The sequence below is a fragment of the Heptranchias perlo genome, chromosome 4 (genome assembly GCF_035084215.1).
Source record: "Heptranchias perlo isolate sHepPer1 chromosome 4, sHepPer1.hap1, whole genome shotgun sequence".
NCBI lineage: Eukaryota > Metazoa > Chordata > Chondrichthyes > Hexanchiformes > Hexanchidae > Heptranchias > Heptranchias perlo.
This window is the reverse complement of record NC_090328.1, coordinates 22,191,630-22,210,012: the sequence shown is the minus strand read 5'-3', so window position 1 is coordinate 22,210,012 and position 18,383 is coordinate 22,191,630. Positions and strand designations below refer to the sequence as shown.

At 45.0% G+C, this 18,383-nt stretch overlaps 1 protein-coding gene across 3 annotated transcripts in view; it reads right to left on the bottom strand.

Moving 5' to 3' along the window:
• LOC137320767 (solute carrier family 22 member 4-like) overlaps positions 1 to 18,383 on the bottom strand; it is a 141,419-nt gene that overhangs the window by 29,653 nt on the left and 93,383 nt on the right. For all 3 annotated transcript variants that reach the window (XR_010962645.1, XM_067982561.1, XM_067982560.1), the window contains exon 10: positions 3,310 to 3,465. Coding sequence is in view for 2 of the 3 variants with exons in the window: in XM_067982561.1 (XP_067838662.1) it covers positions 3,330 to 3,465 (136 nt within the window). In the remaining variant the exon portion in view is untranslated. The remainder of the gene's footprint in view (positions 1 to 3,309; positions 3,466 to 18,383) is intronic.

Below are 18,383 nucleotides of genomic sequence, written 5' to 3'. Positions count from 1 at the left end.
TAGACCAGATGAATGCGTGGCTGCAGGGATGGTGTAGGAGGGAGGGATTTAGATTCCTGAGACATTGGACCTGTTCTGGGGAAGGTGGGACCTGTACAAGCGGGACGGGTTACACAGGAGCAGGACCGGTACCAATGTCCTCGCGGGGGTGTTTGCTAGTGCTGTTGGGGAAGGTTTAAACTAGAATGGCAGGAGGATGGGAATGTGAACAGGGAGACAGAGGAGGGGGGAACAAGGATAGAAAGGCAGAAAGGGAAGAAGCAATAGTGGAACGCAGAGAAAACAAGGGCAGAAAACAAATATTTCTTAATGCTAAAGGGATCAAGAGATATGGGGAAAAAGCCGGAACAGGGTACTGAGTTAGACGATCAGCCATGATCATCTTGAATGGCGGAGCAGGCCCGAAAGGCCGAATGGCCTACTCTTGCTCCTATTTTATAAGTTTCTATGTTTCCTGGAGACTCCAGGGCAATCCTGGAGGGTTGGCAGCCTTACTTCCACCTGCCTGCATTTCTGGGTTCTGGGTTCAGGTCTTTTACATGTGCCCAATATTACCCTGCAGTAGAGGTGATGGCACTGGATTTGGGGCCTTCTAGCTACTGTTCAGAAACAACAGTAAGTCGTAGACCTATATTTAAAAAAATACACATCATTTGGAGCATCCATATGCTTGCTGCCTGTCCTTCCCAAATCCTCTGATCTGAGCGTCTGGACACAAGCAGCAAGGCCACTAACTTTTGATGCCGCTCTATTTGAACTTCTGCCAAGTGGAGACCTGGGGAAGGAGGCAGGAGGTATGGTGATATCATTGCTCCCTCGTTTGCATTTGGTTACAATGATTGTTCCTTCTTCCTGATGAGAATCCGAGGAAGTATGCAAGCAGCCTAAAGGGACACAGAGCCAGCATCATGGGTCTCCACTCCATTTTCTTCTGCTTTGCAACCTTTTGATATCTTGAATTTTGGTCAATGGAAAAACTAATCTACCACTAAGAAATGTTGCATCATCATAGTGAATGGCTTGGCAGAGAATACCAGACTAGATCTTTCACCGACTGTTGAAAAATCCACAAAGAAATGTCCTTCCACCAGCAACCTGGAGAACAATACCCTTCATGCTGACAACAAGATATCTTTTGCCTTTTGTTCAGCACAAAAGGTGTTAAGAGCCTGCAGTGTTTACTTGGTGTCAATTGTAAACAATTTTACAACACCAAGTTATAGTCCAGCAATTTTATTTTAAATTCACAAGCTTTCGGAGACTTCCTCCTTCCTCAGGTAAATGTTCCTTGGTGTCAGCCTTGGCTCAGTGGTACCATTCTTAGCACTGATTTTAACTTTTAGCAGTGGCAGGAAATGGGTGTCAGTGGATTGGCCCCCTGTTATGCATCCTGCCTGATTTTCCTTTCCTCCCCCTCTTGTCTTTAAATCAGAAGGTTGTGAGTTGAAATCCCATTCCAGAGACTTGAGCACATAATCCACGCTGGCACTTCAGTGCAGTACTGAGGGAGTGCTGCACTGTCGGAGGTGCTTTCCTTTCGACATAAAAGATCCCATGGCACTTTTTGAAGAAGAGCAGGTGACTTCTCCAGTGTCCTAGTCAACATTTATCCCTCAACCAACGCAACTGAAACAAATGATCTGGTCATTTATCTAATTGCTGTTTTTGAGACATTTCTATGTGCAAATTGGTTACAGTGTATTCCTTTTTTACAAGTGACCACATCTCAAAAGTACTTAGTTGTCTGTGAAGCACGCTGGGACATCCTGAGGTTGTGAATGGTGCTGGGTAAATGTACATGTGACAAAAGAAAAATGGTGCAAGAAGCAAGTTATGGGTTCACACACACTTTGAAGTAGATTTTGATTTGTGCCAATTCGTTACAATGAATTTTACACTATAGCACAAAGTCAAAATTAACCCCAATTAATGGAAGTGCACCCTAAATGGTAAGTCTCTTAACAGCATGGAGGAACAAAAAGAATTAGAGATGAAGATATATTAATTTTTAAAGGTAGAGTGCATGTCGGAAGGCTAGAAAAGAGCAAAATGAATTCTGATTTTATACATGGGGCTTTGAATATAAAAGTAAGCAAGTGGTGCTGAAGTTGTACATGACATTGGTTAATAGCACTGCATACAATTTTTGACTACCAGTGATAGGAAGAATATTAGAGCCAGGGAAAAGGTACAGCAAAGATTCGTTAGAATGACGCTAGGAATGTCAACTTATAATTAACAGGGCTATGGGAAATGAGCTGGGGAGTGGGTCTAATTGGATAGCTCTTTCAAAGAGCCGGCACAGGCATGATGGGCTAAATGGCCTCCTTCTGTGCTGTATGATTCTATGATTCTAGGAAATGTTAAAAAAAATGGGGCAGGGGGTGGGTGTGGGGAGGGAAGAATTTAATTGGAACAAAGAAGGATTAGAGGGGCTAGATAAAGGTTTTCAAAACTTTGAAGGATTTTCAGAAGGTAAATGTTGACAAATTGTCTTCACAGTCAGTGCAACGGTAACAGGAGAGCAAAGATGGAGGGTTATCTGTCAAAGAACGAAGAAGGAAGTTGGAAGAAATATATTGTACACAGAGGATTATTAGAACATGAACTTTGCAGCAAGTGATTATGGAGGAAGAGACTTATAACATAATTTAAAAGGAATCAGATAAGCATTTGAAGAAGAATATAAAAGGATATAGAGAAAAGGCAGGGAAATGAGATTAGAGCAGATAGTATCAACTGGAGAGCTAGCACCAGCACTGGTGTGATGGGTTGAATGGTCTCTTTCTGTGCCATTATTTTATGATTATATGCTGAATCAAAATGAATTTGGGGGCTGCACCTTGGTGTACTCCCATGTGTCTCCTTGTGGCCAGCTCAGCAGCAAAGACAACTGTGAACAAGTGAGCAGAAAAATAAATTGAAATAGGGAAGAATTAGTGTGATCAGCCTGCTGTGGGCTAGCACACTGTACTTTCGTATCTGGTCCTGGGTTTGAAACTGATGGAATGAAAATTTCACTTCTTTGCTAGCTTTGGGGAGCCTCAAGCCTCAAACTATGGGACATAGTCCCACAACACAAGATTGCCCATAAGTTAATAATTTCACCCAAAGGAAATAGGTTCAGTAGGAAATGTTCTTCTAAAATTGGGTTGGGATGAACATACATTTCTGTACCTGGGCATGCTATACCTGACTTGATGCTGACATTGAATGCCTATACATAGAAAGTGCTCTGTTTTCCCTTAATTTCCCCTAGTTCTTCACCTTGATGAACAAAAAATGGGACTGAGACAAATGAGTACTTACTTGCACGTGATGAGTAGCTGCTAATATGCTCCTATAGCTTGGTCCTGTTGTGGAGGCAGGGTGAAAATACTGCTGTTCTGAACTTGACTCTCTTGAGGTGCAGATGTCTTGGAGGAATTAGGTCCAGGATGATGTGGTGCAATGGAGGAGCAGAGCCTTAAGGAATGAAGTAGGGTATCAGAAGACATTTTGCAGCTAAAATACATTCATTTATTCCTTCATAAATAAGGGTTCTATAACAAGGGGACATAGATTCAAGGTAAAAGGCGGGAGGTTTAGAGGGGATTTGAGAAAGAACTTTTTCACCCAGAGGGTGGTTGGAGTCTGGAACTCACTGCCTGAAAGGGTTGTGGAGGCAGGAACCCTCACAACATTCAAGAAGCATTTGGATGAGCACTTGAAATGCCATAGCATACAAGGCTACGGACCAAATGCTGGAATATGGGATTAGAGTAGACAGGGCTTGATGGCCGGCGCGGACACGATGGGCCGAAGGGCCTCTATCCGTGCTGTATAACTCTATGACTCTATGACATAACACAATGTTGACATTTTAATGTTTATAACCCCCCCAAAAATAGATTACCTGATGCTAATTTTTTCCCTTTTAATTTTTCCAATTTTTTTAAAGAAACATCAAACTTTCTGTGAGGGATGAACTTTATTATGTAAAACATCCATTTTTAAAAGTGGCCTTTTCTCATTTTTTTAAAATGCAGTGTTAACCCAAAGCTTTGTTTCCTCCCCACACCCATTCTGTTACTAAGACTGCTTTCTTCCATCTCTGCAGAATTGCTCGCCTTGCCTCCTATCTCTTCCCATCAGCCACCGAAATTCTAGTCCGTGCCTCAAAGCTCAATTTTTCTAACGTGCTCCTAGCCAAGCTTCTTGCTTCAACCCTACACAAACTTCAACACCCCCAAAATGCTGCAACCACACCTTCACCCACGCAAAGTCCCATACCCCCATCCTCTTCAAGATCCACCAGTTCCACATACCCCAATGAGCTGACTTCAAAATTCTGATCCTCACCCTCAAAGTTCTCCATGGCCTTGGCATTTTATATTAGTGATCTCCTCCAACCTTATAGTCTTGGATGTCTCCTCCTCTCCTCTAATACTGGATTTCCATTTGTTCCCCAATCCCTTTACTATACTATTGGTGGTCCCTCCTTGAATCACTGGGCTCCTGCCCTCTGGAATTCCCTGCCTGGTTCCTTCTACCTGCTACCTTCCTCCCTATTTTCAAAAACCTCCTCAAAGCCCTAGTCTTCGAATGCTCCTTTGGTGCCTGACCTTAACCCTTTCCATTTGTCCTCCGTTCTTGGCATCTACTGTTTATTTTCCTCCTTAACTAAAGGCAATTTTAGACATTTTGCTGTAAATGAGAAGTGTTTTTGAAACGCACGTTTTTGGTCACCATTTTTGACAAAAATTAAGTGTCCATCTTTTGTTTCTTCTGAATGAAGGATATTTATGTCAAATATTTGATAATCTGTGGTCCAACCAGTAATTGGTTACACACAATAGATTTGTTGCCATCTGGGTTATGGGGTAATTATGTGAGACTCTGCTGCATACAACCATGAGTTGGAGATAGGGCTATAATGCTCCAGCCCCAATTCTCCAACCTGTGTTCACAACTAGTGCCAGTGACTGAACCTTGCAAAATTACCCTTAGGTTTAAAAAAACAATTTTGAATTAGTTTTATACCTTAGCAACAAGACAGAGTTTAATTTGCCCAAATCTGTTTTGCTTCTATAATTCAGTTGTATACATACATTTAACTCTTTATTTTCCTCGTTATCTCCCCGTTCCCCTCCGCTATTCAGGGCAGTGACTTACACTGGAGTATGCTTCCTCAAGCACAAACAGTCCCCTGGTTCCTCGCTGAAGTGACAACTCTTACATGTGTCTGAATAGTGAGTGTCAGCATTGTATTTAGTCATGGGAGGGGCATCACAGTCAAGCTCAACCCTATCCACGACCTGTCAACATACACAAACACCACAGCAAGGGTCACTGGATAGCAACCAAGAGCAGGAACCATTGACCATTATTTACCACAATGAAGGATTATTAAGACCAATTGTAGCGGATTAACCATCACCCAAATTGAGATAAGTTAACTCATCACGGATGTTACAAATTTAGGTCTGCCTTAAATACCTTCTCAGGCTCAGTAGCATAAATTGTTCATGTAAGTGGTCTAAACACCTTACTTTAGGAACATAGGAACATAGGAACATGAGTAGGCCATTCAGCCCCTCATGCCTGCTCCGCCATTTGATAAGATCATGGCTGATCTGTGATCTAACTCCATATACCTGCCTTTGGCCCATATCCCTTAATACCTTTGGTTGCCAAAAAGCTATCTATCTCACATTTAAATTTAGCAATTGAGCTAGTACTTTATGGGAATTGACTCACACTGCCCTATATCTACATGCATGATAGTGTAAACCAAGGACGTAACAATAGCATCCCCTAGACTGGATATTTATATTTTCTCACTTATGCTTCTTCAATCTCTCTGAAGTTGGACTAAGCAATTGCTTTATATGAGTTGTTCAGCCATTTTATTTCACAGTTGGTAGGAGTATTATGTGAAGTTTTGAACACCTCATTATAGAACAGATATGAAAGTAGTGGACGAAGTGCAACATAGGTTCACTAGGATGTTCCCAGGATGACGAGTTGTAGTTATGATTATTTTTTACTGGAGCTCAGAAGGTTATGGGGTGAACTTAGAGGTTTTCAAGATAATGAAGAGTTATCATAAAATAAATTAGTGATAGATTGTTTCCATTGGTCAAGGAAATAGTAAAAAGAAAAAAACGTAAAAATAATTAAAGGGGAGGTTAGAAGAAACATTCTTTACACAGAAAATAAAAAAAAGGGTAGTCAAAGGAAAGTTGGGACCGATTAGGGACAAAAAAAAATCATCTTGTGGAGGCAGAGGGCATGGTTGAGGTACTAAATGAATACTTCGCATCCGTCTTCACGAGACAAGAGGATGCTGCCATTTTAGCAGTAACAGAAGAGGTGGAACAATATTGGATAGGATAAAAATAGATAAAGAGGTACTTAAAAGATTGGCAGTACTCAAAGGAGAAAAGTCACCCGGTCCAGATGGGATGCATCCTAGGTTACTGAGGGAAGTAAAGATGGAAATTGCAGAGACTCTGACCACAATCTTCCAATCCTCCTTAGATATGGGGATGGTGCCAGAGGACCAACCATCTTCAGCTGCTTCATCAATGACCTTCCCTCCAACATAAGGTCAGAAATGGGGATGTTCGCTGATGATTGCACAGTGTTCAGTTCCATTCGCAACCCCTCAGATAATGAAACAGTCCGAGCCCGCATGCAGTAAGACCTGGACAACATCCAGGCTTGGGGTGATAAGTAGCAAGTAACATTCGCACCAGACAAGTGCCAGGAATGACCATCTCCAACAAGTGAGAGTCTAACCACCTCCCCTTGACATTCAACGACATCACCATCGCCGAATCCCCCACCATCAACATCCTGCGGGTCACCATTGACCAAAAACTTAACTGGACCAGCCATATAAATACTGTGGCTACAAGAGCAGGTCAGAGGCTGGGTATTCTGCGGCTAGTGACTCACCTCCTGACTCCCCAAAGCCTTTCCACCATCTACAAGTGAAAGGAGTCTGACAACACCAGGTTATAGTCCAACAGCTTTATTTGGAATCACAAGCTTTCGGGGCTTTCCTCCTTCGTCAGGTCACTCACCTGACGAAGGAGGAAAGCTCCGAAAGCTTGTGATTTCAAATAAAGCTGTTGGACTATAACCTGGTGTTGTAAGACTCCTTACATTTGTCCACCCCAGTTCATCACCGGCATCTCCACATCATGACCATCTACAAGGCACAAGTCAGGAGTGTGATGGAATACTCTCCTCTTGCCTGGATGAGTACAGCTGCAACAACACTCAAGAAGCTTGACACCATCCAGGACAAAGCAGCCCGCTTGATTGACACCCCATCCACCACCCGAAACATTCACTCCCTTCACCACTGGCGCACTGTGGCTGCAGTGTGTACCATCCACAGGATGCACTGCAGCAACTCGCCAAGGCTTCTTCGACAGCTCCTCCCAAACCCGCGACCTCTACCACCTAGAAGGACAAGAGCAGCAGGCACATGGGAACAACACCACCTGCACGTTCCCCTCCAAGTCACACACCATCCCGACTTGGAAATATATTGCCGTTCCTTCATTGTCGCTGGGTGAAAATCCTGGAACTCCCTTCCTAACAGCACTGTGGGAGAACCTTCACCACACGGACTGCAGCGGTTCAAGAAGGCGGCTCACCACCACCTTCTCAAGGGCAATTAGGAATGGGCAATAAATGCTGGCCTTGCCAGCGACGTCCAGATCCCATGTACGAATAAAAAAAAAGGACTGGAGGATTGCAAATGTTACACCCCTGTTCAAAAAAGCGGAGAGGGATGAACCCAACAATTACAGACCAGTCAGCCTAATGTCAGTGGTGGGGAAACTTTTACAGTCAATAATCTGGGACAAATTAAATTGGCATTTGGAAAAGTATGGGCTAATAAATGAAACTTAGCCCGGATTTGTTAAAGGAAAATCGTGTTTGACTAACTTGATTGAGTTCTTTGATGAAGTAACGGAGAGGGTTGATGAGGGTAGTGCGGTTGATGTTGTGTATTATGGACTTTCAAAAGGCATTCGATAAAATACCACATAATAGAATTGTTGGCAAAATTAAAGCCCATGGGATTAAAGGGACAGTGGCAGCATGAAATTGGCTAGGGGACAGAAAGCAGAGTAGTGGTAAATGGTTGTTTTTCAGACTAGAGGGAAGTATACAGTGGTGTTCCCCAGGGGTCAGTATTAGGACCATTGCGCTTTTTGATATATGTCAATGACCTGTACTTGGATATAGAGGGTATATTTTCAAAGTTTGCAGATGAAACGAAACTTGGAAATGCAACTGGGCATCCTTGAGGCGCTGTGGGCCATCAGCAGCAACAGATTTGTATTCCAGCACAATCTGTAACCTCATGACCCGGCATATTCTACACTACCATTACCAACAAGCCAGGGGATCAACCCTGGTTCAACGAGGAGTGTAGAAGAGCATGCCAGAAGCAGCACCAGGCGCACCTAAAAATGAGGTGCCAACCTGGTGAAGCTACAACTCAGGACTACATGCTTGCTAAACAGTGGAAGCAACATGCTATATACAGAGCTAAGCGATTCCACAACCAATGGATCAGATCAAAGCTCTGCAGTCCAGTCGTGAATGGTGGTGGACAATGAAACAACTAACGGGAGGAGGAGGATGTGTAAACATCCCCATCCTCAATGATGGCGGAGTCCAGCACGTGAGTGCAAAAGACAAGGCTGAAGCGTTTACAACATCTTCAGCCAGAAGTGCCGAGTGGATGATCCATCTCTGCCTCCTCCCGAAATCCCCACCATCACAGAAGCCAGTCTTCAGCCAATTCGATTCACTCCACGTGATATCATGAAACGGCTGAGTGCACTGGATACAACAAAGGCTATGGGCCCTGACAACATCCTGGCTGTAGTGCTGAAGACTTGTGCTCCAGAACTAGCCGCGCCTCTAGCTAAACTATTCCAGTACAGCCACAACACTGGCATCTACCCGACAATGTGGAAAATTGCCCAGGTATGCCCTGTCCACAAAAAGCAGGACAAATCCAATCCGGCCAATTACCGCCCCATCAGTCTACTCTCAATCATCAAAGTGATGGAAGGTGTCGTTGACAGTGCTATCAAGTGGCACTTACTCACCAATAACCTGCTCACCGATGCTCAGTTTGGGTTCCGCCAGGACCACTCGGCTCCAGACCTCATTACAGCCTTGGTCCAAACATGGACAAAAGAGCTGAATTCCAGAGGTGAGGTGAGAGAGACTGCGCTTGACATCAAGGCAGCATTTGACCGAATGTGGCACCAAGGAGCCCGAGTAAAATTGAAGTCAATGGGAATCAGGGGGAAAACTCTCCAGTGGCTGGAGTCACAACTGGCACAAAGGAAGATGGTAGTGGTTGTTGGAGGCCAATCATCTCAGCCCCAGGACATTGCTGCAGGAGTTCCTCAGGGCAGTGTCCTAGGCCCAACCATCTTCAGCTGCTTCATCAATGACCTTCCCTCCATCATCAGGTCAGAAATGGGGATGTTTGCTGCCGATTGCACAGTGTTCAGTTCCATTTGCAACCCCTCAGATAATGAAGCAGTCAGTGCCCGCATGCAGCAAGGCCTGGACAACATCCAGGCGTGGGCTGATAAGTGGCAAGTAACATTCATTCTAAACAAGTGCCAGGCAATGACCATCTCCAACAAGAGAGAGTCTAACCACCTCCCCTTGACATTCAACGGCATTACCATCGCCGAATCCCCCACCATCAACATCCTGGGGGTCACCGTTGACCAGAAACTTAACTGGACCAGCCACATAAATACTGTGGCGACAAGAGCAGGTCAGAGGCTGGGTATTCTGTGGCGAGTGGTTCACCTCCTGACTCCACAAAGCCTTTCGACCATCTACAAAGCACATAGATACATAGAAACATGGAAAATAGGAGCAAGAGTAGGCCATTCGGCCCTTCGGGCCTGCTCCGCCATTCAAAATGATCATGGCTGATCGTCTAACTCAGTACCCTGTTCCCGCACAAGTCAGGAGTGTGATGGAATACTCCTGGATGAGTCCAGCTCCAACAACACTCAAGAGGCTCGACACCATCCAGGACAAAGCAGCCCGTTTGATTGGCACCCCACAGTATGCACTGCAGCAACTCGTCAAGGCTTCTTCGACAGCACCTCCCAAACCTGCGACCTCTACCACCTAGAAGGACAAGGGCAGCATGCACATGGGAACAACACCACCTGCATGTTCCCCTCCAGGTCACATACCATTCCGACTTGGAAATATATCGCCGTTCCTTCGTCGTCACTGGGTCAAAATCTTGGAGCTCCCTACCGAACAGCACTGTGGGAGAACCTTCACTACACGGACTGCAGCGGTTCAAGAAGGCGGCTAACTACCACCTTCTCAAGGGCAATTAGGGATGGGCAATAAATGTTGGCCTTGCCAGCGACGCCCACATCCCATGAACGAATAAAATAAAAAGTAAACAATGTGGAGGATAGTAACGGACTTCAGGAGGACAGAGACAAACTGGTCAAATTGGCAGACACATGGCAGATGAAACTTAACACAGAGAAGTGTGAAGTGATGCATTTTGGTAAGAAGAATGAGGAGAGGCAATATAAGCTAAATGGTACAATTTTAAAGGGGTGCAGGAACAGAGAGACCTGGGGTGCACATACACAAATCTTTGAAGGTGGCAGGACAAGTTGGGAAGGCTGTTAAAAAAGCATATGTGATCCTGGGCTTTATTTAATAGAGGCATAGAGTACAAAAGTAAGGAAGTTTTGCTAAATCTTTATAAAACACTGATTCGGCCTCAGCTGGAATATTGTGTTCAATTCTGGGTATCACAATTTAGAAGGAGTATCAAGGCATTAGAGAGGGTGCAGAAGAGATTTACTCGAATAATACCAGGGATGAGGGACTTCAGTTACATGGAGAGACTGGAGATGTTGGGGTTGCTCTCCTTAGAACAGAGAAGGTTAAGGGGAGATTTGATAGAGATGTTCAAAATCATGAAAGGTTTTGATAGAGTAAATAAGGAGAAACTGTTTCCAGTGGTCGAAGGGTCGGTAACCAAAGGACACAGATTTAAGGTGTTTGGCAAAACAGCCAGAGGCGACATGAGGAAACGTTTTTTTATTCAGTGAGTTGTAATGATCTGAATGGTTGTGGTGCCTGAAAGGATGGTGGAAGCAAATTCAATACTAACTTTCAAAAGGGAATTAGATAAATACTTGAAGGTGTGGGATTCAAAACCCCTTTAACAAAAGACATTTGTAAGAAAGCTTAACTGTGCCCCTTTTAAGCAAAGACATTTGAAAACCTGCAAACACAGTAATATAGTAAACTTTGTTCTTGCAAATCCTGTTTTTCTTCAATGATGCTGATGGCATTGGAGAAGTATGAGTTTTGGGATGGAAGGCATTGTACTGCGGATAGATATCTAGATTATTAAATAAATAAGCTAGATAGGTCATATTGAGCTGAAAGCATTGTCAGGCTTTCAAAACACAGAGGCTTTTTGAAACAAAAGCTTTTCAACACAGCAGGGGGTAATGTAAGAAAAGGCATACATCGAAGGCTTCGGATCGGGAAAGCAATGATAGATGTGAAAAGTCAAGGCCCTTTCATTCCTATCTGGTAGTCTGTTGAAAGAACTGGGATTTGTAAAACATCAAATAGTATTGTATACAACATATGGTCAAATGGTATAAGGAATGGATTTGAAGCCACAGAAGCAATCAAAATTGGAGACGTCAGGGCCATTAAGAATGTCTGGGCATAGAAATGTAAGGGGCTAACTGTACATGAAAGGCCATAAACAGAGACAGTAAAGTGACCCTTTACAATCCATGGTTCGAGCACCCGGTCTTTTCTACATCAAAAGACTCTCCAGTCACATGCTCAAAGCCTAAACTGCCAATCGTTGAAGTATGTTAATGATTGAGGCATAGCAATAGGGAGCAATTGGACAAAAAGAATGGCCCTCCCCAGTCCTATGTCCTATTGGTAAAAATAATATAAAAAGACTTTGAGCGAAGAACAGCCTCTTCACCACTCAGCAGTCACAAGGAATGCACACTGCAGTTGAACATCTCGCAAGAAGAAGAGGACCTCGAGTACTGAAGAGCTGATCCACCTTCAGGCCCAATGAGCAAAAGCCTTGGTTTAAAGGTTGTATATGTGTTAATGATTTGGATGGTGTGTGTATGAATTGTTAAGTCATTACATAATAACATTGTGAATTATTAAGTGTACAATGGGATTTTATAAAGGAAAGTCATATATATGGTTTGATTTTGCTTCACGGATGCTCGTATGAGTGATAACATCATTAAGTAATTACTTTTGATTAACGAAACTGCCGAAAGGGTGACTTTCTTTGCTTGACTATTCGTCCAGTGTCCAAGAATCACATGAAATAAGGAATTCCCTACAAAGGGAAAAAAATTACAGGGCTATGGGGAATGAGCAGGAGAATGGAACTAATTAGATAGCTCTTACAAAGAGCCAGCACAGGCACGATGGGCTGAATCGCCTCCTCCTCTGCTGTACCTACTATGATATGATACCGTGATGCCAGTTAGAAAGTTGAAATCTCTGCCAAAAACAGTTGTTGAAGCAGAGACCATGGCTTAGAATTTCTTCTGTGATGGGGTCACTGCATGAAGAGTGTCAGGACTGCATTTCTGCCCGCTGGTGTGACCTCATCTTATTTTCCTGGGTCAGCTTGATTTTAATATTGTGGGTAGGCTTCAGCACTATTTCCACCATCTTTTGGGAGCTCACACCTGGGAAGGGAAGGAAATCTGGTTCTGGTGCAGCATTTAAGAGGCTGCAGCAATTTAAAGGGTTGTGTAGCCACTTTCTAAGAGCAACAATTTAGAACAGTGGCACGATAAGAGGAATGTTTACAGGGAGGCGGGATTTGATCGGGGGGGATGAACGCCAAATGGTCTGACCTCAGCAGTGTGAGGCACGGAAAGTTCAACCCTCGACTCTCAGGAAACTGGAAGGAAGTGGCAGCTGGCCGGCAGGCGGGAGCAGATGTTTGAGCGGCAGGAGGCCACTGCCGGCACCAAAGAAAGGCTTACTGACAATTAGGTAAAATCGTGCGGAGGGAGTTTCAGGAGGACCCGTAGGAGGAAAGCGGGATAGCTCGCGGCAGGGGAGGCCTAAACTTTCCTGTGGGGCCCAGACCTTACCGTAAATGGCCTTTTCTGATCCTGGATCCTCTTCCCGCTGTCCTCATCTGGTGGGAAAACCACAACGGCTTCCCTACTCAGGCTAGAATTAAAATTGTTGTGGCCCGATGAATTGGACCTCTATCTGCATATTTAAAGAAGGACCCCACTGGCTTCAGGTGGCTGCCTTGCCACCTGCTCAGAAGAGCAGGTTAAACTTGTAGAATGGGCATGTAATTGACAAATAAATTTCAGTGTGGATAAGTGTGAGGTAGTGCATTTTGGTAGGAATAATAGAGGCCACATACTAAGAACATAAGAAATAGAAGCAGGAGTAGGCCATACGGCCCTTCAAGCCTGCTCTGCCATTCAATAAGATCATGGCTGATCTTCTAACTCACTCCACTTTCCCACCCGATCCCCATATCCCTTGATTCCATTAGAGTCCAAAAATCTATCAGTTTCAGATTTGAATATATTCAATGACTCAGCATCCACAGCCTCTGGGGTAAAGAATTCCAAAGATTCACAACCCTCTGCGTAAAGAAATTCCTCCTCATCTCAGTCCTAAATGGCCGACCCCTTATCCTGAGACTATGCCCCTAGTTCTAGACTCTCCAGCCATGGGAAACAGCCTCAGAGAATCTACCCTGTCAAGCCCCCTTAGAATCTTATGTTTCAATGAGATCACCTCTCATTTTTCTAAACGCCAGAGAGTATAGGCCCATTCTACTCAACCTCTCCTCATAGGACAACCCTCTCAGGAATTAATCTAGTGAACCTTCGTTGCACTGCCTCTAAGACAAGTAGGGCGATAAATTGACCCGTGTAGTGCCCGTTGTTTCGGCGCTACACTGTCTCTCCGACATCCAAGATGGCACCTTGGATGTGCACGCACATTTCCTGCATGATGTACGCCAGACGCTATCTTGGTATAGGAGTTATCGCAGGCGCAGATAACGAATGCTGGAATTATGTCAAGTAGGGAGAAAATGGCTTCAATCAGTGTGCAACGCTGATTTAAAGTGATAGACACCATTTTGGGACTTAACTCTCAACTCAACGCACAGTCTTAACCCGACCATCTGAACATGTCTTAGAGTGCCTGGAGGAACCCCCCACCAGCGCTATTTAAAGGGACCATGCAGGATTTACAGCTAAGTGACTGGATTATTGCTTCTGGCTGCCGAGACATTTGTAACTGTTTTTGGAGGTGTCCTAGACTTCAATACTAGGACGCGGGGACATAGCCTAACATTTAGAGCCAGGACATGCAGGAGTGAAGTTAGGAAATGCTTCTACACGTAAAGGGAGGGAGACGTTTGGAACACTCTTCTGCAGACTGCAGTTGATGCTAGCTCAATTGTGAACGTTAAATTTGAATTGATAGATTTCTGTGAACCAAGGATATTAAGGGATATGGGGCTAAGACGGGTATATGGAATTTTTTTTTTTATTCGTTCATGGGATGTGGGCAGCGCTGGTGATGCCAGAATTTATTGCCCACCCCTCATTGCCCTTGAGAAGGTGGTGGTGAGTCGCCTTCTTGAACAGCTGCAGTCTGTGTGGTGAAGGTTCTCCCACAGTGCTGTTAGGAAGGGAGTTCCAGGATTTTGAACCAGCGACAATGAAGGAACGGCGATATATTTCCAAGTCTGGATGGTGTGTGACTTGGAGGGGAACGTGCAGATGGTGTTGTTCCCATGTGCCTGCTGCTCTTGTCCTTCTAGGTGGTAGAGGTCACGGGTTTGGGAGGTGCTGTCGAAGAAGCCTTGGCGAGTTGTTGCAGTGCATCCTATGGTTGGTACACACTGCAGCCACAGTGCGCCGGTGGTGAAGGGAGTGAATGTTTAGGGTGGTGGATGGGGTGCCAATCAAGCGGGCTGCATTGTCCTGGATGGTGTCGAGCTTCTTGAGCGTTGTTGGCGCTGCACTCATCCAGGCAAGTGGAGAGTATTCCATCACACTCCAGACTTGTGCCTTGTAGATGGTGGAAAGTCTTTGGGGAGTCAGGAGGTGAGTCACTCGCCGCAGAATACCCAGCCTCTGACCTGCTCTTGTAGCCACAGTATTTATATGGCTGGTCCAGTTAAGTTTCTGGTCAATGGTGACCCGCAGGATGTTGATGGTGGGGGATTTGGCGATGGTAATGCCATTGAATGTCAAGGGGAGGTGGTTAGACTCTCTCTTGTTGGAGATGGTCATTGCCTGGCACTTGTCTGGCATGAATGTTACTTGCCACTTATCAGCCCAAGCCTGGATGTTGTCCAGGTCTTTCTGCATGCTGGCACAGACTGCTTCATTATCTGAGGGGTTGCGAATGGAACTGAACACAGTGCAATCATCAGCGAACATCCCCATTTCTGACCTTATGATGGAGGGAAGGTCATTGATGAAGCAGCTGAAGATGGTTGGGCCTAGGACACTGCCCTGTGGAACACCTGCAGCAGCGTCCTGGGGCTGAGATGTTTGGCCTCCAACAACCGCTACCATCTTCCTTTGTGCTAGTATGACTGCAGCCACTGGAGAGTTTTCCCCCTGATTCCCATTGACTTCAATTTTGCTAGGGCTCCTTGGTGCCACACTCGGTCAAATGCTGTCTTGATGTCAAGGGCAGTCACTCTTACAGGTCCCCATGATCACATTGAATGGTGGAACAGGCTTGAGGGGCTAAATGCCACAACCACTTGCTGCCTCTTGATATGCACCACATTCTCCTGCACGAAAGCGAGACTGCGGTGATGTGCCTGTCATGATTGAATAGCTGCCAGTGTGTGTGGCCTGTGAGTTGTGGGTGGGAAACTTGAAACCGTGGTAATGCGTAAAGGTGAGAGGAAATATCTGGTTGGAAGAGTTGAGTACTGATGGAAAGAGTTTGTTGGTATGTGGGGGATGGGGGGTGCAGTGCGTGGTGCAGTTGGTAGGAGATGCCACTTGACAGTTGACCTCACTCACTTTGACCGCTCATGTCAAAGCATTGTACTTCTTCCTGCATTGCATTCATGTTCATGATGCTGTACGCCTGGCATTGACTTCGTCTCCCGCTGCCTCCCACTGTCTTTTGGATGTATGTCTGGAGGGCCTCTTGCCCCCCATCCTGCGGATATAGGATGTCCCTCCTTCTGTCCACCTCTTGAACCCAAGGTCTCTAGTGCATCAGCAGAGAACCTTGGTGCATGCACTCTCACAGGCCTGATACCAACTCATATTGGCAGATTGATGAGGTCTGGCAGATTGGAGGATGTGGAATTTAGTAGTGCGCAACCTTTATTCAATGTTTTAACCTAACTCTTCAGTGTGTAAACATAGGGATAGGACCTGCATCTGTGTTTTACGTTTGCGATGTCTGATCTCTGTTCTGACTCAATGCTGACAGTCGACTGTTATTTACAGCAAATAGCAGGTACATCCTCCCTTTAAGAGATTGAGCTCCCTCTGGTGGTGGAAAGTGTGAATTACATTGATTCCACTTGCAAGGCCTGGGAAGGAAGGCTGATTGCAGGTAAGTGCTCCGGTGGGTCCAAACTTGCGCCCAGCTTGTGTAGGGTCCATCGGGCGTGGGGTGGCGTGCTACCACTGTCCAAATGGACCCTTATAAAATGTTTCCCCCGTATATCCTTCCTTAGGTAAGGAGACCAAAACTGTGCACAGTAATCCAGGTGAGGTCTCACCAAAGCCCTGTACAATTGCAGCAAGCCTTCCTTACTCTTGTACTCCAACCCTTTTGCAATAAAGGCCAACATACCATTTGCCTTCCTAATTGCTTGCTGTACCTGTTTGGATAATAAGAGTCTAAATGGGATAGAGGTGCAAATGGATCTAGGGGCACAGATACACAAATCATTAAAAGTAGGGGCTCAGGTTATTGAGGACATAAAAAAGGCAAATCAAACACTGGGGTTCATTTCCAGAGGGATAGAATTGAAAAGCAGAGAAGTTATGTTACACTTGTATAGAACCTTGGTTAGACCACACTTGGAGTCTTGTGCACAGTTCTGGTCTCCATATTATAGAAGGGAAATAGATGCATTGGAGAGGGTGCAAAAAAGATTCACAAGGATGATACCAGAACTGAGAGCATATTCTTATCAGGAAAGGCTGAACAGGCTGGGACTCTTCTCTTTAGAAAAGAGAAGGCTGAGAGGTGACCCGAAAGAGGCCTTTAAGTTAATGAAAGGGTTTGCTAGGATAGACATAGAGAAAATGTTTCCATTTGTGGGGGAGTCCAAAACTAGAGGTCATAAATATAAAATGGTCGCTAATAAACCCAATAAGGATTTCAGGAGAAACTTCTTTACCCAAAGAGTGGTAAGAATGTGGAACGCGCTGCCACATGGAGTAATTGAGGCAATAGATGCATTTAAGGGGAAACTAGATAAGCAGATGAGGGAAAAAGAAATAGAAGGGTATCCTGATAGGGTTAGATGAAGTAGGGAGGGAGGAGGCTCGTGTGAAGCATAAATACCAGCATAGACTATTGGGGCGAATGGCCTGTTTCTGTGCAGTAGTTTCGATGTAACTCTATGTAAAATGGCAGACAGCTGGATCCAGGAGGGTCTTCAGCAGGTAAGTCACCCGGTCGATTTTGACAGCCCACCCACCGGTTTCTGCTAGGGGGCAGGACTAAATTCATCCCTTATGTCTGAGGCTGGTTCTTCAGGGCACAGAGCCCTCATATTTACCATCTCCTCCGTAGAGTGTTACTCGTAGAAACCTGGTAAAGACACCATCGGCCTAAATTTGTTAGCACCCGAATACAGGTGCGAAATGGCTGTGGCGATCGATGCATGCTTGAGAAGAGGCCTGTTGTATGACCGTAAATGAGGTGCAATGATGTTGAATTTATGCTCCTATATTTTTGTTTCATATGGAAAGAGACCCACAAAGGATATGGTGCAGGCACAGTGGAAGAAGGTGACTGTGGCAGTGGGTGCCACCTCCAACAACTCCTGCAGGACCAGTCAATGCCAGCAGAAGTTCAACTATCTCACCAGGTTAGCCAAGATAAGAGTGAACAGTCCCAACTTGAGCCAATGTAATAATATAACCATGTTTCACATTTCAACCCACCTTTCCTTCCCATGTATACTTTTCTGAATAATCCACAGGAATCCCAAAACCCTTCAGACGCACTTCCTTCTGTTACAGGGGTTTCTTCACTCATTGCCTAACGTTTATTTATGAAGCACTGTAAGACTCGAATGTTCTCTG